Here is a 24,950-nt window from a genome sequence, read left to right on the forward strand (position 1 = left end):
TATCACAGGGAGAAGTACTTTATTTGGCAATTTCAACCCAACATGTAGGGAAAAGAACCCTGTCCTCCATTGGCAGCCTCACCAGAAACCCCTCCTTCCTATCCCAAGACAGAACAGTGGCAGCACCTTGCTGCATGAAAGGCAGCAGCCATGGCCTTGGCGCCGTTTCTGGCTCCACTTGCATGAAAGGGCAGAGAAGCATTGCCCAAACCCCCCACTGGGTCAGAGCCCAGGTAAACAGCAGCAGTCACATCTGACCCTCTGCAGAGACGCGAGCCCAACACTCATCCTGGCTCCCAAGCCTTCCCAAGGTGACCCTGTCTCAGCCAGGGCAGCCAGCACTCCTGGGCCCCTTGCTCCCCACTCCGGGGAGCTGTGCAACGACGAGCAGAATCCTCATGTCTCTGGCAGGCGGAGGAGGGTTCCAGAAGTGGTGGAGACACTGTGCAAGAGAAAGACAAGGCTGGAGCCAGACACCTAGGCCTAAGGTCTGAGGAGAACTGAGTCTGGCCGAGGATGTTGCCGGGTTCCAGAGAACGAGAGAGGAGCTGGGCTCTGCTAGTGAATGAAGCGCGAGTGGGGAGAAAACCCAACCTTGGGTCATTACACCGTCATCCGCCAGAGGCTGGGGGGCAAGACTCACCAGTCCACCAGCTGGGCCCCAATGAGGTCATGCACATGGTAAGCCAGGCCGAGTCGTGCCGCGGCAGGTGCCCGCCGGCCCAGGAGCTCTGAAAGGAGCAGCTCCCGGTACTTGGCCTTTCGGACCATGCCGAGTACAGCCTGGCGCCCTGGAGGAGAGGTGGCACGGGAGAGGGGAACGGTGAGTAAGGCCTGGAGGCCTGAGGAGTCACCAAAAAGTGTTCTTGAGGGGTTGCGGGCCTGAGCTGCAGACAGGATACCTTTAACAAAATATTTGATGAATCTCCCAGCTCCAGGCACGGCTAGCCACCAACTTCCAGCATCTCGGACAGTGAGGACCCCGGCATTCACCAGCTGCCTAAGAAGGGGGAGATGAGGCATTCGCTCTGAGAACCCTCTCTCCTCCCGCCCACTAATGTTTGGACACTAAGTCTTCAGAAGCCTGGGCACCCAGGCAAAGGGACTGGATGACAGAAGCCCAGCCTGGAGCAGTTCTCTGCTCACACCACGCTGCTCAGTGCCCCGTGCCCTTGCTTGCTCTGTTCTCCTACCTGGCTGCCCTCCCCCAACTCTTTCTTCTCCTGTTATCATTACATGTTCACTAAAACAGCTCCCCCTCTCCGAAGCCCTCCTTGACCACACGCCCTGACACACTCTCAGTCCCACCACCAGGGGAGAAACAGAGGCCTTTCTCCCGAGCTCCTGCCACTTCCTACGCACACCCCACCATAGCTCTTCCCACATCTTACTGAAAAAAAAGTTTATAAAATGCTTTCATGTATACCATGGGTTACAAAGTAGGGAGCTGGAGCCAGACCCAGCCTCCTGAAACGATATTTCTATTTAGCCCTTGCCCGGTTGTTGTTCTTTTGAATGTGAATGCTTTTGGGGCATCACGGCTGCTACCATTCTCTATTCCCTTGGTCTCAGCATGATTCCCATCAGGCATTTATGGCTCCTGCCAGGCCTCTCTCTCTATTTGATTAGCCACCCAGATCTCTTAAATTGTAGTCCAGGGCTCTTTCCAAGGCCCCAGATGGGAGAGGCCTCTGCTCTTGGGGGCGGAGCACAAATTTAGGTCATTTTGTTAAAAAGAAGAGTCAGCGTTTTTAACAGGTTCACCAAAAGAAAGAGGACAAGGCTGGATGGGACTGGAGGGAGGTAGGGAGGGGCCAGATGCCTGATTCTGTTGGTCCCGCAGGTCTCACGTGATTTCTGGGTCCCTGAAGCCAAAGGTCTGAATCATTTGGTCCTGCTGGAAGCTAAGGTCACTACAGGCTGGAAGTACTGAAGCCAGAAACTTCTGCACTGCACCAGCGTATGGGCGGCCATCACAAGCCTTGAGGACCTGGAACCAGAAATGAGACACAAGGTCTGGTCCCACCTTCACCCCCAACTGACCTCTATCCCCAAGACAACATTTCTCTTCCTATGTTTTTCCTTCTAATCAGGTCCTTCTACCTCTCATGCTTTCCCTCTTCCTCTTCTTCCTCTCCCTCATACCAATACTTACCAGAGACCTGTGCCCTCTCTGTGAGACGTGAGGTGGGGGACTTGTCTCTCTTCTTTTTATTTCCATTCCCTAATTTCCCTGTACCCCCTCCCCTGGCCCCCATGACACACACAGTCACACGCACTCTGGTCCTATAGTCCTCAGTGAAGATGATTCCTTGGGCGTCCAAGTCGAAGCCTAGTTGGATGATTCTGATCTCCCCCTGCTCTTGAAGCGCCTTCTGTCTCCACAGAGATGACAATGAAAAGAAGGGTGTCAGGGTAAGATGCTCTGCTATACTCTGGACACCTGTGCAGGGAGATTTTGTTTGCAAGTATTGGGGAGTTTTTTTCCTCTAAAAAACTAAGGAAAAATTATGGGGAGAGAGAGAATCAAGTGGATCACCAAATAGTCTCTTCCAATTAGTCTTTCACCCACTCACCTTATCAGTTATCTGTTAAACAATCAATACATATTTTCTAAGACCAATCATAGGCAGACACTAAGATAAAACAGTGATTAAGACATGGGCCCTGCCCTCAAGGATTAACAGTCTAGATTTTGGGTGGAGAAGGTGGAGAGGAATATGGGATAAAATGTTTAAAACAAATAAAAATAAACCAGGACTTGTGTTTCTAGGAATATAGCAAGACTAACTCACCCACTGAAAATTAAGTAAAATGCTGCAAAAAATATTATTTAAAAATTGTTTAAGCAGTAAAGAGCTCACAAGATAATAAGGAATTACCAGACTAATATAATATCTAAGTGAAAACAAGAACTCATAGAAGTAATTGGGGGACTTCCCTGGTGGCACAGTGGTTAAGAATCTGCCTGCCAATGCAGGGTACACGGGTTCAAGCCCTTGTCCGGGAAGATCCCACATGCCACGGAGCAACTAGGCCCGTGCACCACAACTACCGAGCCCGCACTCTAGAGCCCTCGAGCCACAACTACTGAAGCCCGCGTGCCTAGAGCCCGTGCTCCACAACAAGGGAAGCCACCGCAATGAGAAGCCCACAGCGAAGAGTAGCCCCCGCTCACAGCAACTAGAGAAAGCCCGCATGCAGCAACGAAGACCCAACGCAGCCAAAAATAAATAAATAAATGAACAAAATTTTTAAGAAAAAGAGATAATAAGGTATGGGAAGTATTTGAAGAGCCAATAACAAAGTCACAAAAGTACATTAATCCAACTCGTATAAACTCACAGAATAGACAAAATAGTAATCAGTGAGGAAATGAAAGATTTCAATAATTTTAGTTACTAAGAAATTAGCAACTGAATAATGCACATTCTTTTCAAATACATAGAATATTTAGCAAAACTGACCACATAGCACAAAGCATGTCTCAATAAGCTTCAAATGACTGAAATCATATTGTGTACGTCCTATGGCCATAATATCATTTATGCCAGAAATCATTAACAACAAGGTAATTAGAAAATGTTTAGGAAGTAAGACATACATTTCTAATCAACCCAGTAAGTCAAAGAAAAAAGTCACAAAGGAAATTAGAAGATATTTTGAAATGAATGATAATGAAAACATATACCAAAACTTGACAGATGATATAGATATATTTCAGAACTTAGGGGGAAACTACAGTCTACATGCATCTATTAGAAAAGAATAGAGGATAAAAATTAATGGGGAAAAAAAGTAAAATAAACCCAACAGTAGAGGGGAAACATAAATGAGATGGAAAACATGCATGCAAGAGAGAGCAACAAAGCTAAATGATAATTCTTTGAAAGATTATTAAAATTGATAAACCCTGGTGAGACTGACCAAGAAAAAAGGGGGAAAGGGGAACCTAGAAAAAGCAGATAACCAACATAAAGAATGAAGAAAGGATCATCACTCAAGATTCTACAGACAATAAAATGAGATTACAAACTTTATGCCAATAAATTTGAAAATTTAGATGAAATTGACAAATTCTTAAAAAATACAATTTCTTCCACTAGAATGGGCAAAATGGGATATATTCATAAAACGGAAATCTATGAAAATGAATTAACTATAGCTACATGTAACAACTCCGATGAATCTCAAAAATATTCATCTAATGAAACGAGATGTAAATAAATACATATGGTATGATTTTGTTTATATCAAGTTCAAAACTAGGTAACTAAGCTATATAGCTTATGGATAAACATATAGATGGCATAAGGAAAACCAAGGGAATGATTATCATACCAGTCAAGTATGTCACCTCCCAGGGACTTAAGACATTTTGATCAGAGAACGATTTATGTGGGTTGTTGGCCGTGTTGTACAGTCTGACTTGGGTGGCGGTTAAGTGGGTATTTGCTTTATAAATATTCTTTAAATTGTGTGTGTTTATATTTTCTTTTGTGCAATTTTAAAGCTTTTCTAAAATTGAAGCTAACACCAATAGGTTAAAAACAACAAATACTCTATAAGGAGTGGTTCTGACTTGCTTCCTTAAGAGACTGGAGCTAGTCTCCATCTTCCTTTTCTTCTATTCTTTCTTCCTGACAGGTTGCCAAGTGCTAAATCCAACTGGCTATTATTTTACTTGACCTCATCACAGACCACCGCCTTGAATCACAGGTTCTAACACTGCCACTGAACCACAAATTTTAAGGCACATTAAGAATCACTTGGGGCAGTAGCTTTAAAATGTAGATTCCAAGGTCCTACCTCAAGAAATCTTAATTCATTCGCACTGAGAGAGTCCCAGGAACCTGTAGTTTTGAATAAGCAGTCCAGGTAATTTGGTACATGTAGAACTCAGGACATACTCTGAGAAACACTGCCTTAAATGCTGGTATCTCCCAGCATTGGGAATTTGGCTCTATTATCTGTCACTGCAAACCTGGGGTCCTTAACCTTTGGCCTCAGAGGATCTGTGAAGCAATCCCCTGCCCCCCCAAATTGTACATATGCCATATATATATATATATATATATATATATGTATACATGCATTTTTCTGGAGAGAGCCATAGCTTTCATTGTCTTCTAAAGTTTGTGAAAAGGTTAAAAACTGCTCTTCTTCTCCCTCTTCCTATCAATCTCATCCACATCCACAGACTGAACAACTGCTCACATCTCGATGACCTCCAGTTCTGTATGAGTGGCCCAGAATTCTCCAAACCCTCACCCAACTGTCTACTGCCCAGTTGCCTTTGGATGCCCCACAAGCACCTCCAACTCAACTTGTGCAAAATCAAACACATCATCTGCCCCCAACAATTCAATGTTCTCCTACTCTATTCACTCCACCAACTACTCAGTCATCCAGAAAATCCGAAAGTTATTCTGGATTCCTCCCTCTTCCCACTCTCCACATTCCTCACCCATCCTCTCCCTCCCTATACACTGCCCTCATTTAGGCCTTCACCTGTTCTCAGCTGCAATATCTTCCTAATTGATCTCCCTACCTCATCTCACTGCTTCCAATCCATGCAAAACACCGTTCTCTCTCCTGTTGAACATTCTCTACCAGCTCACCGCCTTCAATGGAAGATGGAAATACTGACGTACAAGGCCTGTCCTAATCTGACGTCTGCCTGCATTCCTAGCGCTGTAGGCTCGAACCACGCACGGTGACTCAGTTTCCCCAAAAGCTTCGCTCTTCCACCTTCATGATTTGGCATGCTCTCTGTAGCATTCTCCTTGGCACCGCAGTGCCTGGCGCAATGCCTGGCCCAGAAAGACCCAACGCTTGCTGAATGGCAGAATAGCTGGTGGACCGAGTGAGTGATGGGGAGAACCTCGTAAGTGCCCGCAAGGCACGGAAGCGCCTTCGGTCGGTCGCTCTGACGCCCCTCACCAGCTGCCGGTCAGCCACCGTCCGGTCGGGCACTAGGCTGTACACCTGGCTCCTCAGCGCGATGGGCGGTAGCGCATCCTCAAACAGGACTCGCGGGAACAGCCGCAGTAGCTCCGCAACTGCCGCGCGCGCAGACCCTGGGAGGAGAGACCAGGTCACTGAGACGAGAACGGGGGCGGGGAGAAGCGGGGGTACGACCCTGGGGGTGCTGTTGTCCCAACATACAGGGTTACCAGAGGCGAAGCCGCTCCCACCTGGGGGTCTTTAGCCTCGCCCCGGGGTTGCCATAGTTACCTGACTCTCCCCGCAAAGGATCTGCCTCTACATCCCCTCCTTCCCGCCGCCTCTTCTGTCCGAAGGCCTCCGGGACCAGGCGATGCCTCTTCCGGTTCATATCCCGGGATCCTGTGGATGCGGGGAAGAGGTAGACAGATACTGAAGGAAGAGAACACGAAAATAGTCATCCGGCGCAGAGCAGTGACGCACGGGCTCCCTGGGCGTCCCCCCTTAGAGACCAGTCAGCCCGGTCTTAGTAGGCCGACGTAGTGACGAAAGGGGCGTCAACTGGTCATCCCTTTGGCCCTTGCTGGGAGGGGCGGTGCCAATACAGATACAAGCGCCACCCTCATTGGCTGAGGCCCCACGTCCGCTGCTGATTGGCTTCCTCTGAGAGCCACACGTCCGGAGAGGCCTGGGAGGTGCGGAGGGGCACAGGTGGCCACGCTGTGATCTCCTTCCTGGTGTAAAGCGCACTGGCGCACCCCCACCCCCAGAAGGGTTAGGCCGCCACTGTCGCTGAGTGATTGCGTCATCGAGAGCGGGGGGGTCGGGGGGCGGACCACCTTTGCGTCCCTCTTCGACATGTGAGGTACCTGCCATGACGTCATAGCTCTGTGAAGGTCGAAGTCGAGGTTGGCGGGATTTGAGGTAACCAGATCCTTGATCTGAGCCCAGACATCCTTCCTAACCTCACTGCGTTTGGAGGAACTGGGGGTGGGGGTATAGGTCAAGCGAAAAGGTGTGATGTGCACCTGGCCATGGTTCTGTTTGAGGACATGGGGCCTGCATGTTTCAGATCCAGAGCCTGGCCATCTGGAGGCTTAGTCCTGACTAGAAGTCTCTCTTCTCCAGCCCTTCTCTTTAAAAAGGGAACTTCCCCGTCGTCTCTCAGGACCTCATGGAGTCCAGAGGGACTAAGAGAGGAGCCGAAAAGATAGAGGAAGCCGAGCCTTGGAACAAGCTCCTCCTCCCAGCGTCCTCACTGCCCACAGACCCTGCCCTCTACGTTGGACCATTTCCTTTCTACCGGCGCCCTTCTGAACTGGGCTGCTTTTCCCTGGATGCACAACGCCAGTACCATGGAGATGCTCGAGCCTTGCGGTACTACTGCCCACCTCCCACTAATGGTCAAAGCCCCAACTTTGACCTCAGAGACGGATACCCTGATCGATACAGGCCCCGGGATGAAGAGGTCCAAGAGAGGCTGGACCACCTGTTATGCTGGGTCCTGGAGCACCGAGGCCGGCTAGAGGGGTGAGCAAAGCATAGCACACAAGTAGCTCTAGAGACCTACACCTACACTGTAAAACTGGGAGAGCCAAAGCGGGAGTGGGGTCAGCCCTTATGCTATTCTTTGGGGGAGCCGTGTGCGCCAATGCTTGTGTCAGACCTTCAGCCCTTAACTCCTCCCTCTCAGGGGTCCAGGCTGGCTGGCAGGGGCCATAGTGACGTGGCGGGGGCACCTGACAAAGTTGCTGACGACACCATATGAGCGGCAGGAAGGCTGGCAGCTGGCGGCCTCCCGCTTCCAGGGGACACTGTACTTGAGTGAGGTGGAGACGCCGGCTGCTCGGGTTCAGAGGCTCACCCGGCCACCCGTCCTCCAGGAGCTTATGTACATGGGGTACAAGTTCGAGCAGTACATGTGTGCAGGTGAGAACTGCCCCCAGCTCTGTGGCCCACTCCCCCTTCCCCAGAGACTGAGACCCCAGCCCTGCTCCTGTTTCTCTTCTTGTGCAGACAAACCTGGAGGCTCCACAGATCCCTCTGGGGAGGTCAACACCAACGTGGCCTTCTGCTCTGTGCTACGCAGCCGCCTGGGAAACCATCCTCTGCTCTTCTCCGGGGAGGTAGACTGCATAGACCCCCAGGCCCCAACCACACAGCCCCCCACCTGCTATGTGGAGCTCAAGACCTCCAAGGAGATGCACAGCCCTGGCCAACGGAAGAGCTTCTACAGGTTCAGGATGGGGGCGGGCAGGTTGAGAGCATAGGATTGACAGCTGGGGAGGGGACTTGGGGGAAGAGGAGGAGGCTGGAGGGTGGTGGAGGGGTCCCACTGACCCCTTGCCTTTCCTGACAGACGGAAGCTCCTGAAATGGTGGGCTCAGTCATTCCTTCCGGGGGTCCCAAATGTTGTTGCTGGCTTCCGTAACCCAGAGGGTTTTGTCTGTTCCCTCAAGACCTTTCGTACCATGGAGATGTTTGAATACGTCAGGGTAAGGCAATGGTGTCACAGCTCCCACCTGTATCCCCCCCACTGTGCCAAGACCACAGGTCCAGTGTCCAGGGATCTGTAGTCCACCTTCCCCTTCTCCCACCCTCGCCCTCACTGCCAGTCTTCTGCATCCTCCTGGGCTTTCTCCAGAATGACCGTGATGGCTGGAATCCCTCCGTGTGCATGAACTTCTGTGCTGCCTTCCTTAGCTTTGCCCAGAACACAGTCGTCCAGGATGACCCCAGGTGAGGCATTCAGCTCTGTCCCTCCCCTCTGGGTCCCAGAAGCTCAGCCTCCAGCCCTCAACTCGGGACTCCATCTGCCCCGCAGGCTCGTCTACCTCTTCTCCTGGGAGCCTGGCAGCCCAGTCACAGTGTCTGAACATCGAGATGCACCCCACGCCTTCCTGCCTACATGGTACGTGGAAGCCATGACCCAGGACCTCCTGTCACCCCCCAAGACACCCTCCCCCAAGGACTGATGCTTCGCAGGGGCTGGTCCTGTTTCTGTGTGCACAGATAAAGGCATATTTCTAGGTGGTTCTCCCTGCTGTCTTTTGAGCTGTCATCCCTGCCCAACACCTCAGGTTCACACAGGTGGTTTGCTGTTTTATTGTTACATTATTACACAGGCGTCATTCACTGGGTGTAGAGGCTGGCTGCAAAGACGATGTCCCTCCGTAGCAGGGTGGCTGCCGTCTCCATCTTGGCACCTAGCACAGGCTCGCCCACCAGGCGGGCCGCCCCCCGAAGCGAGCGACACATCTCGGCCAGGCGTTGGATGCAGCGGACCACCAGGCCCTCGGGGGTCCCCGAGAGCCCTGCCAACTCAGAGAAGGGCTGTGGGGGAAGTAGGGTGGGGACTGAATACGGTAGGGCCTGGGCAGCCTCTCCCCAGTCAGGAGTCCACAAAGCCCCAAACCCCAGCTACTCACCATGCCCCGGGCCCACTCGTACACAACCTCGACCAGGCCAAAATTCAGCTCTCCCACAAATTCCTCCACTGTCTGGTTCAAGCCACAGGCCACCTGCACCTCACCGATCCGCTTGGCCACAGCCCGGACACGTTCCACCCCCTGCAGATGGGGAGGAGAGGTTCAGCCCTGCCTTCCTACTCCAGGAAGGAGACCCAGATCAAGGAAGAAAGAGTTCCAGCTCTTAGCGGCACTTGCAGGGCTGGATGGGGCACGTGGGGAATACATGGGGACGGGGACTGGAAGTGCCACGGCCGAGGGTGGGACGGAGGTGGGCGTCCCCTACCTGTTTAAGGGTGCTTGGGAGCTGATCACTAGGGTCCCCGGGGCTCTGGCAGACCAGGCCGGAGAGCAGGGCCGCGATCTCCTCGGGCCGAAGGGCGCTCAGCGCGTTGTCAAACATGAGTTCAGTGAGGAGCAGCTCATGGCTGCTCATGGCACAAGCCACCCGCCCTGCCAGCTTCACGGTGCCCACTTCATCTACGTACCCCAGGGTTCGGAGCACCTGGAAGGATGGTGGGTGTTGGGAGCCTGCAGACCTCCTCCTCACTAGCCCCCCAGCCCCATCTCTGCCCTCCCACCTCTACTCGCTGGTGGTACTCAGGGAGCAGCAGAAGCGACTGATCCGACAGCAGGAAGCGCAGCCGCTCCATCTCCTCCTGTATCTGCATCCGCTCCCGCAGCTTCAGGTACTACAGGGAACCACCGGCAGGAGCATGTTAGCCTCCTCGCCCTCAGCAGGGGTGCACTGAGGACAAGGGCTGCGATGGGGGTGGCCAGTCTACAGGGAATGAGAGGAAAAGTCCCCCTCCCAGCTTGGAAGCTGGCATCCAGGGACCTACCTGGGCAGGGAAACGGGGACTGTGTACACACTGAGCCCCCCGGATCAGCTCCTCCAGCTTCCGGACCCGGAGCCCCGCCTCTACCACCGACACATCCTTGAGCTGCAGGTCATTGACAGGGTCAAGGGTAGGGGGTCCTGCTGGGTGGGCCTGAGCCAGACGTAGTAGTTCCTGGACAGCAGTTGTCGTGGCCGCAGAGGGAGGCTCCTTCCTGAGAAAGGAGCAGGTCTTGGGACCTGGGGCACAGGCTTCTCTTCCTCAGGCTGCGGGAGCCTGCCCAACCACACCTCCCCACCCCCCATCACATGGTCCCCGCCCCAGCATCTCTGACTTGAATTTTGGTTGCTGCCTCTTGCTGAAGTCCTCCAAGATCTTCTCCCCATTCAGTCGGAGCACCTTGGTGGTGATGGCAGCCACATCTCCTGGCTGGAGCTTGGCCACAGTGTGGCCACAGGGCCCTGTGAAAAGGGGAGAGCAGAGTCAGACCTTGCCGTGGGCCCAGGCATCCCAGCTCTGCTGCTGTCAGGAACTCGGCCGTCTGCCCCACTCCCACCTTCAGGCAGGAACAGCCTGAATCCCACGAGGTCATCTGGGTAGGGCACACTGGGGGAGGCTGGCCCCCTCTCCTGCGGGTCCTCAGACATGGGCTTATCACACAAGACCAGAGTCGTGAATACTCTGCTGGTGGAGCTCGAGGAGACCTAGGGGAGGCGGGGAGGCCAGGACAGGGCAGTGTGAGGAGTGGACGTCAAAGGTAGAGACCAGATCACCAACCTCAGGCAGGGACTGTGGTGCAGCCACGCGGAGCCCACCAGTATGGACTGGTGACCAAGTCAAGTGATCAGAGCAGATTCTGGGGGAAGAGCTTAGGGGAAGGACAAGGAGGTGAGCATGAAGTGGTGGGGATGGGATAGAAAGGAGGGCTCGAGTCAAAGATGAGAGCACTGGTGAATACAACCGGCCCCTCACCAAGTGGGGAAGATGGAGATAGGGCTCGCCCCTCCCTCCCTGCCTCTGGGCTTCAAATTCCCATCGCCCTCACCTGAAGGATCACACCCAGTGCGTTGTGATGCTTCTGGTTCTTCACAATCACCACCCTTCCCGCTGAGAGAGATTTCAGCCCATTCACAGACTCTATGATGCGTCGCTGAAGGGCAGGGACGTGAAGAGAGGGGATAAGGGAGGAAGTGTCACAGAGACACTAGGACTAAGTTCAGGAGTACCCAAAGTGTCACAGTCTCTTCCTCCCTGTCTGCCACCCCTGCCCCCAACGCTCACACGCATGTACCTGGATCAGGCTCCGGGTCTCTGTCAGTTCCTCCCCGTAGCTGTAATACTCAGGCAGGTCAACGAGTTGGCCAGTTACATCAGGCTCCTCCAAGGCCCCCAGCCGCTTGGTCAGCTCAGCCAGAGTCTGTTCATGGGCCTGGGAGAAGCCAGTGTGGGTGTGCAGCAAGAGACTCCAGGCCCAGAACCCTCCACTTTCACCCACCGGCCTCTGGATGCCCATCTCGTCCAGGCCTGGCTTCCCTCGTCCACATCCTTCACAGCAGCCTGGTCACGCCCACCTCCTCACCTTACTGTCCTTGCGGGATGGAAACTCAGAGAAGCTCCTCTTCATCATGTCCTCCACCCTGAGGGCATCCACCCGCAGCAGGTTGAGGATCATGGTGTACGTGAGGCGGAACTGGGACTGCAGCTGGGACGGCTTCCCCTGGGCCGGGCCAAAGAAGCCAGTGAGGCGAGGGGAGACCTGCTGCTCGGCTGCTCTACTCCCAGCAGCTCTAGTCCCAGCTCCGCAACCACAGGGCCCTAGACAAACTGCTCGCTCACCTCTGCAAAACAAGGGAGTGAGACTAAATAGATAGACTCTCCAAGGTCCCACCTAGCTCCATATTCACAGTGAAAAAAGACTAGAGGAGAGGAGATCCAGTCTCATCCTTGGATCTGCTCACTCCTACCCTGGCCTCTCCCGGGGAGAAGGGAAGAGGGCTGGCGGAATCTAGCAGGGCCCAGAGCTTGCCTCCGCTGCCCCGGCTCACCATCATCATGCGGTGCAGGTCCGCCATCTCGGGCACACGGCCCTTGCAGAGCAGGATGACGGTGCCCGTGGGGTCCAGGCCCCTCCGGCCCGCCCGGCCTGCCATCTGCACGTACTCCCCAGGGAGCAGGTCCCGGAAGGTGGAGCCATCGTGCTTACGCGTGGAGTCAAACACCACTGTCCGGGCTGGCATATTTACACCCATGGCGAAGGTCTCCGTGGCAAACAAGACCTGGGACGGGGGAGGGGATCAGCAAAGGGGCTACACGCAGCTGTGGCCCAGCCCTGGCCAAGCCCACCTCACTTTGTAGCCAAGGCTAAGAAGGCACGGGGCACAGTCCCAGACGGTTCACTCACAGGACCTCATTTAACTCTCAAGGCAAATCTACAGTGTGTACTGTCGTTTTCTTTGTTGTATTTATTTAGCTACCTATTCCTTTCCTTTTACCCCTATATCCCACTCCCATCCCCCCAATATCAATCATCCCGCTGTATTTAACGCGTACCTTTTTGCGTGAATGTGTCTCATTTTGTGTATAATTTACAATTTGCCGTAAAGGCGATTACACATCTCCTTCTGTTTCCTTCTTTTCTTCCATGTAGTGTTTTCAACATCCGTCCACGTTCCTGTGGTTATATCTAATCCACTGCTTCCAACTGCTGCAGAACACTTTGTGGGGTGCGTGCTGTACACCTACCTACCGGCCCTCCCAGTGAAGGGGTACCACCAACACCCTGCCGCAAGAGTACAGCCAGCAAAGGAAGAGCAGGCGTGTTCCCTCAATGACCAGGGTTGAGAATTTCATTGTGATTCACACTCAGGAGTGGAATTTAGGGACAAAGAGTATGTATGTACTTAGTTTTGCCTCCAGAGTGCCAGGATGCACTTGAGACTGGCCACACCTGTGCAAGGGTTCCTGTGATCCTGCAGTCGCCAACGTCTTGGGCAACACTTGGCATTAGCCACTTGCCTATATTTTACCAGTCTAATAACTGTAAAGTCCTATCTCACGAGTATTTCAATTTGCATTCTTCTGATGACTAATGACCTTCGTAAGTTTGCTAGCTTTGGGGGTTTCTCTTCTGAATACTGCGTGTTCATACCTCATACACCTCCATCTTAAAATGTGAAATCTACAGTTCAGGGAGCTTTAAGTAATTTGCCCAGGGTCACACAGTGAGTAAGTGGTGGAGCTGGGATTCACACCCAGGCAGCCTGGATCCAGAGCCCAAGTTCTTAACCACTGCACTGTCTTGCCTAAAAGGTTTCCCCTCCCCTAAGTGGGCAACGAATGCCTTGGGGAGTCCCTCTCCCACCAGCATGTGCACCTTGACCAGGCCACGGCTGAAAAGCATCTCCACGATCTCCTTGAGGATGGGCAGGATGCCGCTGTGGTGCACACCCAGGCCGCGGTGCAGGAGTTCAGACATGTGCAGAACCTGTTGGGGGCCGAGGCCCAAGATCAGGGATGGGGTCATGGAACACCCAATCCCCACCAGTCTCTGGGTCCCCCCTCCATACCTGGGGCAGCTGGCGGTCAGAGCCTCGGAGGCGAGCGAGGCAGCGCTGCAGGAAGAGGTGAATCTCACTCTTCTCTGAACTCGTGGTGAGGTCAAGGGAGGTGAGGCCCGAGGCCTGCTCATCACAGCGGCCACGGGAGAAGGTGAACACCACCACGGGCAGCTGCGCACGGGTGCGGAGGGAGGCCAGGAGGGACAGGTACACGCCACGGTCCTGGGGAAGTGGGGAGAAGGGAGTGGAGACTGAGTCCCTGAACCAGTGGGGGCCGAAGTGGCAGGAACTGAAGCCGAGTCAGATCAGGCAGTGCTCAAAGCTCAACTCCAAACACCTAGGGGATGAGGGGAGAAGGACACGGGAGAAACAGGCGGTGGTGGGTACAAAGCCTGCCAGTTCTCACCTGTGCAGGCCCCCCCTGATGCGTGGGCTGCTTGGCCCCAAAGGTCTGGGCGTGTTTGCTCATCCGCTCCTTCCTGGCCTCCACAGCCGCGTAGTACCTGGGGCAGGGGAGGGGCAGCGATCAGTCACACCCAGCTGAGCCCAGGTGAGACGCTTCCCAACTCAGGCTCACCCCTTTGTGTGGAAGGTGCCTCGGGAGTCCAGCAACAGGAAGAGCTCCCCCTGGGTCTTGGGGCTGTTCCCCGTGAAGAGATGATGCTCCAGGGGGACTGGGCGAGCAACAGTGCTGATCACATAGATCTGGCGACGCTTCAGCCTCCTGAGCGAGGAGGAGAAGACAGACGATCAGGGGTGGGAGTGCGGGGAGGAACCCACATCCCCACCATCCTCCCCCACTCTGGCTTCACCTGGTCTTTTCTGGGAGCCGGACTGGAAGGCTGTCCCCGTCATCCTGTCTCTCAACTTGCGAAGCGATCTGGACCCAGGTGGGATCCCTCAGCCTCCCAAGCTGGACATGTTCCCCGGCTGCACCCCTTTCTCATCCCCACCCCCAAGGCCTGACCACTCCCCCTGCTGTGATAGTCTATGCCCCCGGCCCCGACTGAGGAACGCTACAGCCCCCTTCACCCAAGCACCCCAGGACACAAGTCTCACCCAATCCAGTCAGCAAATTCAAGGGCGTTGGGGACAGTAGCGCTCAGAAGGATGATGGAGACGTGGTCAGGAAGCATGATGAGCACCTCCTCCCACACGACTCCACGCTGCGCACAGGGATGGAAGACAGCTCAGAGGGGGCTGCCCTTCCGCCCCTAGGAAGGGGCACAGGGTTCCGTGTCGGGGCAAAGGAGGCAGTGAGGTTCGCGGGGTGTGTGGAATAGAGGAGCTGCTGAACCAGCCCCACGGGAGGGGACTGCCAGGATCTGGGGACCCCGTTCCCCCTACCTCAGCATCGTTGATGTAGTGAACCTCATCAAAGATGACCCACTCCAGGTCTCGGATGACATCCGAGCCACTGTATAGCATGGAGCTGGAAGAAAGAGACCCAAGGCTGACTTCCCAGTGGCTCCTGTCTCTACCCTCAACTCAGCCAGCATGCTCTCCAGAGCAGCCTCACCTTCCTGACCAAAAGCCCACCCGTGTTGAGTGCCCATCTCTCACCGAAGGATCTCTGTTGTCATAATGAGGCAGGAGGCCTCTGGGTGCAGCTGCACATCCCCGGTGAGAAGTCCCACATCCCCAAATGTGTTTCGGAAGTCCCGGAACTTCTGGTTGCTCAGAGCCTTGATGGGCGAAGTATAGATGGTGCTGGGAGAAGAGCATGAAGTTAGCCGGTCCCTCCACGCTGACTCGTGGTCAGCACCTCCTCTCCCACCCTGAGCCTTCCCAGAAGCCTGCCACAGAGCTCAGGCGCCCCCCTTCACCCTAACTTCCCTCATGTTCCCCTTCATGGAATTACCCAGGAAAAATTCTGTCCCCCAATCCCTTCCGGAACTAACTGAACTCCCCACACTTTCTCATTTCCCCCTGGACCCCTGCCTCAAGTTTCTCCCCCAAAACTCTCATCTAAAGGAGGAAGTAGGGAGGTGGAGAAGAGATGAGACTTAGAAAGCTTGCAGGAGAGAACAGGGCTGGTGAAGGGGAAGCTGGGGACGGGACTGTACCGCGTCATGTGTTTCTGGGCAAGGGCAATGGCGTATTCAGCCACAACCGTCTTCCCTGCGGATGTGTGAGCCGCAACAAAGACCGAGTCGTGCCGTTCCAAGTGTAGGATGGCCTGTTTCTGAAACACATCTGGCTCAAACGCCCACTGTGGGAGACAGAAATAGATGGGGGCTGGAGAAGGGAGAGGGGTCTTCCTGCCTCCAGCTCACAGGACATTCAGGGCAGCGGGGAGAAGGCCAGAGTGAGGCCAGTCTGGGACTGAGGTCCAAGCTGGCCTGAAGGCATCTGGCCTCTGGTGGGGAGAGGAGACAGGGAGTGGGCTGGGAGGAGGTGGGGGAGCACGTGAGGACTGGGCCACACTACCCGGAAGGCTGGCTGGGGAATGAGTCGGTAGAAATCATCGACAGGGGAGGTGACATCCACAGGAATGGCCCACTGCTCCTGAGGGGGGGGCTTGGGAGGCTCTGGGGGAGCTACAGCTGTGGACGCTTCCTGGAAGGGGAAAGGGGTGTAGGGTCAATAAAGATACAGTCAGAAACCTCTCTGTTACCACTCCTCCCAAAAGATGCTCCAGTCTTCCCCTTGGACCCAACCAGGCCAGCCCACCCTGTCTGTGACAAGACCCTTCTTTCCTGCCTCAACCGCCCAGAACCACCAACCTGCAACACTAGGTTCTCCAAGCTGCTTGCTCGGGCCAGGGGAGCACTGCAGGGAGAGGCTGAAACAGTGTCCCGTCTGGGACCGCCTGGCTGTCCCACTGCCTCACTCTCATCCTCATCGCCCCCACCCAAATCCAGGGGCTCCAGCAGACGGCTGAGGCTGAGCAAGCCGGGGGCTGGGGCTGGGTGATCTGAGGAGCAAGGCGAACACGGAGGCCTGGTCATGTCTACCCCTGCTCCGAAGAAGAAGGGCACCACTTCCCCTACACGCCCCCATCTCAAAACTGAAACTCACCCTCTGGTGCAAAGTCCACGCCTTTCTTGAAGCCGGGTGGAACAGTAAGAAGATCTGGAGGACAGGGACAGAGAGAGAGAATCTGGGCTCCTGCACACTGCCGTATAAGTCACGTGGTACATTAACCTAAAGGACGTCCTTCATGGCACAGACGTCGCGGTTGCTGATATTTATCGCGACAATTTTCCAACAGATGACAGTAAAGGTTGTTATGGAAGGGGTACCTTTTCCTAATTTGCTCAGGGAAATGGAAGAGCTAGCAAGGACCCAGTGACAGGCCCGGGCCCCTCTTCCTCAGGGCCCAGACTCAGAGCCCTTCCTCCCAAGGGTCCATCCCGGCACCACCTCACCTTTCTCAAAGTCTATCTCCTCCTCAGCCTCCTCTCGAGTGCTCAGATCTGCTATGGTGGGCTCATCCATTCCCCCTGGGGAGAGGTTGAACAAACAGGGATTCATGGGGTGGGAGTGACACAGGAGGGGTGGAGACTAAGGGCTTCCTTCCCTACCATCCCACTTCCACAAGCGTCACCTGGCCAGAAAGGGTACTGTGTTGGATTCCCCCACAGGGACTGGGAGATGGGCCCGGGTGGCCGGCGAAGAGACAAGGAGGTCGTGGCCGACAGGTTTGTATTCTCTAGCAGGACCTGACGCAAGAGATCAGAGCGCCAGTGAGGCTGAGCTTGCCTCTGACTCCCCTTTTCCCAACCCTGCTTCTCGTGGCCCGTGACCTCTTACCTCCTTGTAGCCTAGTATCTGGCCTGTGGTTGGGTGTCTTTGGGCCTGTAGGTCGGAGGGGACTGGGGCCCCCAGTGTGGCCAGGAGAGACCAAGGATCCATCTTCCTCTGCCATTTTCTGGACAGAAGGAAAGTAATTTTCAGGTCTTCTTTCTCCGGTGTCCCAGCTTTCTTCAGGGACCCACCTCCCTAGTCCAGGCCCCTCTAGACCCCTCACCGGGCTGAGTGTTCCACACCGTGCAGAGGCAGCCAGGCAGGAGATGACAGAAACAACTGCTCTGCTTCTTGCTGCAGATCTGGGGCACAGGGAGGGAGGCCGTGGGGAAGCTGGAACAAGGGCAAGATGAGACGCAAAAGGTAAGAGAAGAGAGTAAGACACAGAGCAAAGAGAAGGTGATAGGATTCATACTTAGATCAGAAATGGGAGATGTCCCAGAGAGACTAGGACAGTCAGGCTGAAGGACTATTTTCCAAAGGTGGTTCTGCTTTACAGGACAAACGGCCTGCAACCGAATTACCTGGGGTGCTGGTTAATAATACAGATTTTGGATTTCAGAACCTATGGACCTAAGAATTTGTATTTTAAAAAAGCTCCCCCACTCAGCTCAGTGCTCTGTGATGACCTAGATGAGCGTAATGGGGGGGGATGGGAGAGAGGGGTTATACGTATACGTATAGCTGATTCACTTCGTGGTACAGCAGAAACTAACCCAACATTGTAAAGCTATTATATTCCAATAAAAAATGAAAAAAGTCCCCTACTAATCATGAGGCACACTGATATTTCACAATCACTAGTTTTAGGAAAAGGGGCCCAGACCTAAGGATGAAGAGCCAGGTGCTCAAAGGCTAGCATCTCAGCCACCAACAAGTGCCCTGGAGAGAGAAAAAGACTCCAAGGAGAAAAGACACATTTGAAAGAGCAGTTCTCAGAGTTAAGGTATCCCCAGGGCTTCCAGCTCTGTCCTCCCATGGGCTCTGACCCACAGCAGGTCCACTGGGTTGGGAGTCTGTCCAGCACCAGTCTAGGCCCGGACGACAGGCGTCCAGAGACAGGAGAGCCAGGTCAAGTTAGATCCTACTGTGATGAGGGTGAAGGAGGTTCTAAGTTCAATGAGGGTCAAGGTTAGGGTCAAAAGTCACTCACGGTGCTCTCTGGAGCCCCAGGCACATTCAGCAGCTCCCAACGCCCTGTGCATCCCAGCTCTACGGCCCGAAGGGGCAGGTCCAGAGGATCTGGGGGAGGTAGCACTACGGGGGAAAGGTCACAGGTCAGGGGTCAAGGGTCTTCCCTGTCTACGCCTCCTCTCCACCCACTGCCCCTCACCGATTCGCTCCGTCTCCATCATCCTGGAGCCTCGGCAGCTACCTGGCAGCCCGGAAGTGTAGGGAGGAGCCGAAACGGCGGAAGTAGAAGCGACTTCCGGCACAACCCCTCCGGGGGCGGGGATGAGTGCTACCGAGGGGCGGGCCCAAACTGGTGGGATGCCGGGCGGAAGTGTGTGCGCCGCGGGCCGCCTTGGTTACCGCGTTCTCCGCCCTTCGCTACGTCATCGCTCCGAGCCCGCGATCCGCTGCCCGCTTGGGCGCCGCCCGAGACCGTGGGGCTTCGGTTGCCGCCCCCTCAGGTAAGGCCTTCTCCTCAGCCTTCGTCCCTTTTTTCCGAGCTCCTTCTGTCTTCTTGCCCCTTTGGTTGCTCTGAAAGCGCTGCGCGGGTTCCACTGCCTCCTCTGCTTTTCGGACCCCGCGATTGCCATACTAACCCCAGCGAGGTAGGGGGGTCTGGTGCCATCGTCTTGGCGACGGAGGGGGTGTTTCTCCCTTCCTGGGCCACATGGTGCCCCTAGGCGCTGGTATCCGTGATTCCTGAAGAGAGAAGGGAATGCTGGTTGATCCCGACGAGCGGGGGTTTGGACGGCAGCCTGGTTTAAGCAAGGGGTAGGGAGAGGCAGAAGACAGGAGTAGGCAGGCCTGGAGGGGTGGGGCTGGGGTCAGGGTGCACGGCGTGTGAACCCTGGGCGGTGACAGTGGAGAAAGATGTCTTGGGCCCTGCCCCTGAACCAGGAGCCACCATGTTGGTGATACCCCCCGGACTGAGCGAGGAGGAGGAGGCTCTGCAGAAGAAATTCAACAAACTCAAGAAAAAGGTGAGGGAGTGTGTGCGGGTATGACCCAAACTTTCAAAGACTCTACACTGAGAACACCTGGGGTGAGTGTGCGGGGCTGGGGTGGGTGGGGATTCAGCCAGCTCCTACATGGAGACATACCACCTCTCAGTGTAGTTTCAGCAATGGACTTTCTCAAGCGTGTACTTTCTTTTCTCTCTTTTCTATGCAGTCTGCCATGGAGTTTTCTTCCTTTTCCATGGCTTTTAGTACCACCTAAGAGCCGGCGATCCCGAGCTTGGTTTTTCCAGTTGCATCTAGTGTTTTACTGATAACTTTCACATATCCAAAACTGAGGCTATCATCTTGTCTGTCCTAAACTTGGTCTTCCAAATAGGGCTGACTGCATTTACTTGTCCCATGTGTTTGCAATGAACGTCTTACCTCTGTCTTCTGCTCGATTGGCATAGCCAGACATTTGCCCGGTCGTCTTCATTCTTCCCTTGAAGCAGTTGCTTCCGTCTGCTTTTTCCTGTGTATTCCCTAGATCAGGTCTTTGCTGGTGCTCACCTAGCCTGTCGTAATGGTCTCTCAACAAGTTTCTTTTCTTGGACAGACTTCTTCACTCCTATTAAAATGGTGCATTGAAAACACAAAACACCGCCCTTCTTTTTCTCAAAACTCAGTGGTTTCACATTGTCTATAAAACAAAGCCTTAATCAGGCATCCCTTTCTGTAGAACTATTCCTTGATCCCAAAACATGCCTTCCCAAAGCTTTCTTATCTCTGCATCTTTGCCACCCTGTTGTCTTTGTCTAAAATGCCCTTTCCTCTCAGTCTGTGTTATGCAGATTGTATCCAGGACCCAGTTTAATAACCATCTGGCATCAGAAAAATCTTACTTTCTCTCAGCTACAATCTGCACTTACGATCAGTCTTGAAAATTCAACCTAGTCGTCATCTAATTTCTCAGACTGTAAGCTTCTTGAGGGGAGGATCTGTGTCTCATGCTTTTGCATATCTGTGTTTCAGAGCAGTTGTGTGTTCTTATTAAACACGTAGGGGTGGATGGATGAAGTCCCTAAGAAGGCACGGAGGCTTATATTTCATTGCAGCTTATATCCGGGGGCTCTGGTCTATGATTGAATGCCTTGTTTTCAACTTGAAAAACATGAGACTGGAAAGCCTCTGGAGGCCATGGTTTGAATAGATTAGGTATGGCTGGCTTTGTAGATGATCTGGGGGACTATGTAAGAGGCAGGGCAGCCTCAATGTACCACTCCAGGGGCACCATTTGCATTGTTTTCTCTCAGCACGGTGTCCCCGGAGTGATGCACCCAGGGGCCTTGGGAGAGGACCTGGCCAGGGATTGGCCCTCACCAACTCCTCTCTTCTCACTCTTGTTCCCAGAAAAAGGCATTGCTGGCTCTGAAGAAGCAAAGCAGCAGCAGCACAGCCAGCCAAGGCGGCGTCAAACGCTGTGAGTGACAGGGGAGGCGGGGATAGACTGGAAGTGAGCAGCACGGGCTGACCTGTGTCACAGCCTGGCCAACATAATGCCTCTTTCCCTCTCCACTCCAGCACTGTCAGAGCAGCCTGTGGTGGACACAGCCACGGCAACAGAGCAGGCGAAGCAGCTGGTGAAGTCAGGAGCCATCAGTGCCATCAAGGCTGAGACCAAGAACTCAGGCTTCAAACGTTCCCGGACCCTAGAGGGGAAGTTAAAGGTGAGCACAGGCAGAAAGATTGTTCAGGGACTCCTTGACTTCAGAGGGCATCCTTCCAAATTGGAATGGAGGTAAGTTTAGGGGAAAGTAACGCCAGTTTAATCATGGGCAGGTTGCTACACCACCCTGAGCTTCAGGTTTCTTATCTGTAAAGTGAAGAAACTGGATGACTCCTAGATTCTCCTCCGTTTTACGCATTCTGTGACTCTAATGCATCCTGTGGTAGAGCTCCTGGATTGTGGTGCTCAGAGGAGTTGAGCAGGCTGAGAATGTCATCAGGCTTAAGACATTTTTAAGTAAACTAACTGCTTTAAGTGTGTATTAAATCTTTTATGTAAAAGGGAAGAAAAGATAGGCCAGGGGAGCCGAGAAGAGGGTGAGGGAAGAGGACCTCCTTCTGCCCCGTGGTTAGGCAGCCTCCTGCTCCCCACTGAGGTGGGTCTCTGCCGTCTTCCCAGGACCCTGAGAAGGGGCCAGTCCCCACTTTCCAGCCGTTCCAGAGGAGCATATCTGCCGATGATGACCTGCAGGAGGTAATGGTTTCCAGTTTTCTGTCTCTGAGCGGCTTCTGGGGGATTGAGAAAAATGAGCGACCCACATATTTGGGACCACATGCCGGCAGCTAGGACTCATCTTAACTGTCCTTGGTTTCCTTTTCAGTCGTCTAGACGTCCACAGAGGAAATCTCTGTATGAGAGGTTAGAGAAAGATAGGACTGGGTCCCACTGGCGGGCGGCGGGGCCGGGGGGATTGCCTGGGTCCTTAGGAGGTTTGGGACTGGAGTGGGCGGAGCTGGGGCTACAGAGGGATTGCTGAGTCTCCCCAGGCTCTGGGAAGGCGAGGTAGAGGCCCCCTTTGATCCTCCCTGTCTACCTCTCCCCAGCTTTGTGTCTTCCAGCGATCGGCTTCGGGAACTGGGGCCAGATGGAGAAGAGGCGGAGCGCCCGGGGGCTGGTGATGCCCCCGCTCGAAGCTTCGACTGGGGCTATGAAGAACGTGGTAGTGCCCGCTCCTCAGGCTCCCCTCCCCGAAGCCGCAGCCGGGACCGCAGCCGCGAGCGGAACCGGGACCGAGACCGGGAACGGGATCGAGACCGAGAGCGGGACCGCGAGCGAGACAGAGACCGCGATCGAGACCGGGACCGGGACCGAGACCGGGACCGGGACCGGGACCGAGAGGGCCCTTTCCGCAGTGAGTGATCTTGGCTGGTGGGAAAGTGACTTCAGATAAGGTTTAGGTGGGTCCTACTAAAGTGGACTCTTAAAGTGGAGGGTGAGCTAGACTATGTCTCGTTACTGATTTCTGTCCTGTAGGGTCGGACTCGTTCCCTGAACGCCGGGCCCCTCGGAAGGGGAACACTCTCTATGTGTATGGAGAAGACATGACGCCCACCCTCCTCCGTGGGGCCTTCTCTCCCTTTGGAAACATCATTGACCTCTCCATGGACCCACCCAGAAAGTAAGGATGACAGCGGGGCAGGATGATAGTCCTTGGAGGACCTGGGGTATGAGACCTGAGGGAGGAAGCTAGCCTGTCTCCACAGCCTGTAACACTGGGTTTGATTGGGTCCCGAGGAGCCCATAGGCCCTCTACTGACCCTGTGTTTTCTCATCCCAGCTGTGCCTTCGTCACCTATGAAAAGATGGAGTCAGCAGATCAGGCCGTTGCTGAGGTTGGGACTTCCCAGATCTGTTCTTCCCATCCCTCCTGCCATCCTTATATTTTCTTTCTAAAATACTGGGAGCCAGGAGGAAGTCATTTCCTCTTGACAGAGACGGTCTCTCCCTATTTACGCAGGAAGCCTTGCATTCTCAAGTCCCTACTTAGTCTGTTCCTAGGATGGTAACTCCTGGAAATTCTCCTTTGGTTTGTCTATAATGTTTCCCCCCATCCTCTGCCCCCTCCCCTCTTCTGCCCCAGCTCAACGGGACCCAAGTGGAGTCCGTACAGCTCAAAGTCAGCATTGCCCGAAAACAGCCCATGCTGGACGCTGCCACTGGCAAGTCTGTCTGGGGCTCCCTGGGTAAGAATGGGATTCTTCCTCTCTCATTCTGTCCCCTACAGCTCACCCCTTTTTGTTCCCCGGCATGTCCCTGGGTTCTGTAGAGGTGATAGAGGTCTGGATTTGTGTGGCAGCTGTGGGGATTGGAAGGAGAATCGTCAGGCCTTCTGTCAGTTAGAAGTAGAAGGAGAGAAAAGTATGGAAAACAATTTCCAAGGCACTGACTGGAACGGGGAAAAAGTGGAAGTGACTGAGGCTGGTGAAGAAGGTGAGCATCTCATGCAGCCTTATTCATTTTGAGTTGCAGTATAGTTGGTGTTATAAAATAAGCCTTTGAAATCAGGGATCTGGAACTCAGGTGTGAGGTGAGGCATGAAAATGTAGCCTAGAGCCATCTGTATCACGGGGTAGCTGCAGAACGATAGCATTGGCAGGGGAGACTGAATTTCAAGAGAAGATGAACCGGGGCTGGGCTTGAGGAATAGTCAGGGGATATGGTGGGAAGCTGGGCTGTGTTCCTCATGCCCCACACGTCCCCAGTCATCCTGACTTGTTAGGCTGAAGTTGAGGATGCTGCAAAGGAGACAGAAGGAGAGGTCATGGGGCCTGGAGCAGCACCCAAGGGGCCTGGGTCATTGCAGCCAAAGGGTACAAGCTTTGAGAAAGAGGAAGTGATCAGCGGAGTCAAGATACAAAGCTCCAAGAGAATGGGGGCTTGTATGGGGGGTTCACTCTAGCCCCAGAGTGGCAGGGATGGAATCCTTGGAGGTGGGGTGAAGAGAGGGGACACACTGGGGGTAGGGAGGAAAGAGGAAGGGGAAGGGACGGCTCGAGGGCCAAAGCTACACCCAGAATGAGTTCTCCTGATGGAGTGAGTAACCCGTTTTACCTGAAATAGATTTTCACGTCAAGGAGTGGGCACAAGGGAGTTCAGAGCAAGAGTGGTCCTCTGTACAAGCAGGAACCAAAAAGGACCAGCACGTCAACAAAGGACTATAGAGATTTTTTAATTTTTCGTGTACTGACTGAAAGTTGTGGGCTAACATTATTCACACGTCTCAACGATAACATTTGGCGTTTTTCTGAGAACAAAACACTCATTACGGTATTTGCATGTGCCATGATAACAGTGTACACTCTTCTTTGCTGGGGCCACGGGTTGGTAGCCGCTGGCCTAAGGGGGCTAAAGGTATTAATAGAAAGGCCATCCCGGCCACCAGAGGGCAGCATGGAAACTGGGCATCCAAGGGCCAGAGGCTAGAGTTGAGGCGGTCGAACTCTGGGCCTCAGGTCTCATCAGTGCCCTCCTTCAGACCTTAATGAATACTCTCCTCCCTCCCTAGCTGTCCAGAATAGCCCTAAGGGTTGCCACCGGGACAAGAGGACCCAGATTGTCTACAGTGATGACGTCTATAAGGAAAACCTTGTGGACGGCTTCTAGGGAGTGGAACTGGATTCCGTGTGCCTCATCTGGCCCAGCGCTGGTCTCAGTAAAACACTGAGGTGGAAGCTCACACACCTCCCTCAGCCTCTGGTTTTTCAGCCCTTGGG

The 24,950-nt window shown here is 54.1% G+C and overlaps 4 protein-coding genes across 11 annotated transcripts; 2 read left to right on the top strand and 2 right to left on the bottom strand.

Annotated features, from left to right (window-relative positions):
* Positions 1–2: 2 nt before the first annotated feature.
* Positions 3–6,444, bottom strand: STK19 (serine/threonine kinase 19). 2 transcript variants are annotated; one of them, XM_004286560.4, is made up of 7 exons: positions 6,238–6,444; positions 5,944–6,080; positions 2,280–2,375; positions 1,851–1,990; positions 903–1,000; positions 644–791; positions 3–442 (listed from the first exon to the last, which is right to left on the bottom strand). In XM_004286560.4, the coding sequence occupies exons 1-7, from the start codon at positions 6,335–6,337 to the stop codon at positions 397–399; spliced, it is 765 nt and encodes a 254-aa protein (XP_004286608.1). In that variant the 5' UTR covers positions 6,338–6,444; the 3' UTR covers positions 3–396. The 2 variants fall into 2 exon arrangements, with proteins under 2 accessions (XP_004286608.1, XP_033273856.1); XM_033417965.2 differs by lacking the exon at positions 2,280–2,375 and having other exon boundaries at positions 6,238–6,422.
* Positions 6,445–6,606: 162 nt separating this feature from the next.
* On the top strand, positions 6,607–8,982 carry DXO (decapping exoribonuclease). Of its 3 annotated transcripts, none has more exons than XR_001120282.3 (7): positions 6,607–6,870; positions 7,075–7,476; positions 7,640–7,875; positions 7,963–8,182; positions 8,306–8,441; positions 8,562–8,685; positions 8,771–8,982. XR_001120282.3 is itself a non-coding variant. In XM_004286561.3 (7 exons), exons 2-7 carry the CDS (start codon positions 7,121–7,123, stop codon positions 8,919–8,921), a joined length of 1,194 nt encoding a protein of 397 aa, XP_004286609.1. In that variant the 5' UTR covers positions 6,608–6,870; positions 7,075–7,120; the 3' UTR covers positions 8,922–8,982. The 3 variants fall into 3 exon arrangements, 2 of the variants coding, with proteins under 2 accessions (XP_033273854.1, XP_004286609.1); XM_004286561.3 differs by having other exon boundaries at positions 6,608–6,870; positions 8,591–8,685; XM_033417963.2 differs by lacking the exon at positions 8,562–8,685.
* Positions 8,983–9,035: 53 nt separating this feature from the next.
* On the bottom strand, positions 9,036–19,085 carry SKIC2 (SKI2 subunit of superkiller complex). 4 transcript variants are annotated; one of them, XM_012539428.3, is made up of 28 exons: positions 18,935–19,085; positions 18,713–18,816; positions 17,783–17,892; positions 17,566–17,683; positions 17,360–17,474; positions 17,181–17,255; positions 16,831–16,884; positions 16,536–16,726; positions 16,240–16,368; positions 15,876–16,021; positions 15,373–15,519; positions 15,157–15,241; positions 14,869–14,975; positions 14,387–14,533; positions 14,216–14,312; positions 13,819–14,031; positions 13,626–13,736; positions 12,298–12,528; positions 11,832–11,969; positions 11,544–11,681; positions 11,298–11,402; positions 10,809–10,956; positions 10,587–10,713; positions 10,256–10,466; positions 9,995–10,105; positions 9,700–9,918; positions 9,375–9,515; positions 9,036–9,279 (listed from the first exon to the last, which is right to left on the bottom strand). In XM_012539428.3, the coding sequence occupies exons 4-28, from the start codon at positions 17,665–17,667 to the stop codon at positions 9,079–9,081; spliced, it is 3,489 nt and encodes a 1,162-aa protein (XP_012394882.1). In that variant the 5' UTR covers positions 17,668–17,683; positions 17,783–17,892; positions 18,713–18,816; positions 18,935–19,085; the 3' UTR covers positions 9,036–9,078. The 4 variants fall into 4 exon arrangements, with proteins under 4 accessions (XP_012394882.1, XP_004286611.1, XP_033273848.1 ...); XM_004286563.4 differs by having other exon boundaries at positions 18,893–19,071; XM_033417957.2 differs by having other exon boundaries at positions 9,036–9,302; positions 18,893–19,071.
* Positions 19,061–24,913, top strand: NELFE (negative elongation factor complex member E). 2 transcript variants are annotated; one of them, XM_004286566.4, is made up of 11 exons: positions 19,061–19,193; positions 19,630–19,712; positions 21,081–21,150; positions 21,252–21,397; positions 21,856–21,930; positions 22,058–22,095; positions 22,281–22,588; positions 22,711–22,855; positions 23,015–23,069; positions 23,318–23,420; positions 24,743–24,913. In XM_004286566.4, exons 2-11 carry the CDS (start codon positions 19,638–19,640, stop codon positions 24,838–24,840), a joined length of 1,113 nt encoding a protein of 370 aa, XP_004286614.1. In that variant the 5' UTR covers positions 19,061–19,193; positions 19,630–19,637; the 3' UTR covers positions 24,841–24,913. The 2 variants fall into 2 exon arrangements, with proteins under 2 accessions (XP_004286614.1, XP_033273855.1); XM_033417964.2 differs by lacking the exon at positions 23,015–23,069.
* The last annotated feature ends 37 nt before the right edge of the window (positions 24,914–24,950 follow it).

The sequence above is a fragment of the Orcinus orca genome, chromosome 10 (genome assembly GCF_937001465.1).
Source record: "Orcinus orca chromosome 10, mOrcOrc1.1, whole genome shotgun sequence".
Lineage (NCBI taxonomy): Eukaryota > Metazoa > Chordata > Mammalia > Artiodactyla > Delphinidae > Orcinus > Orcinus orca.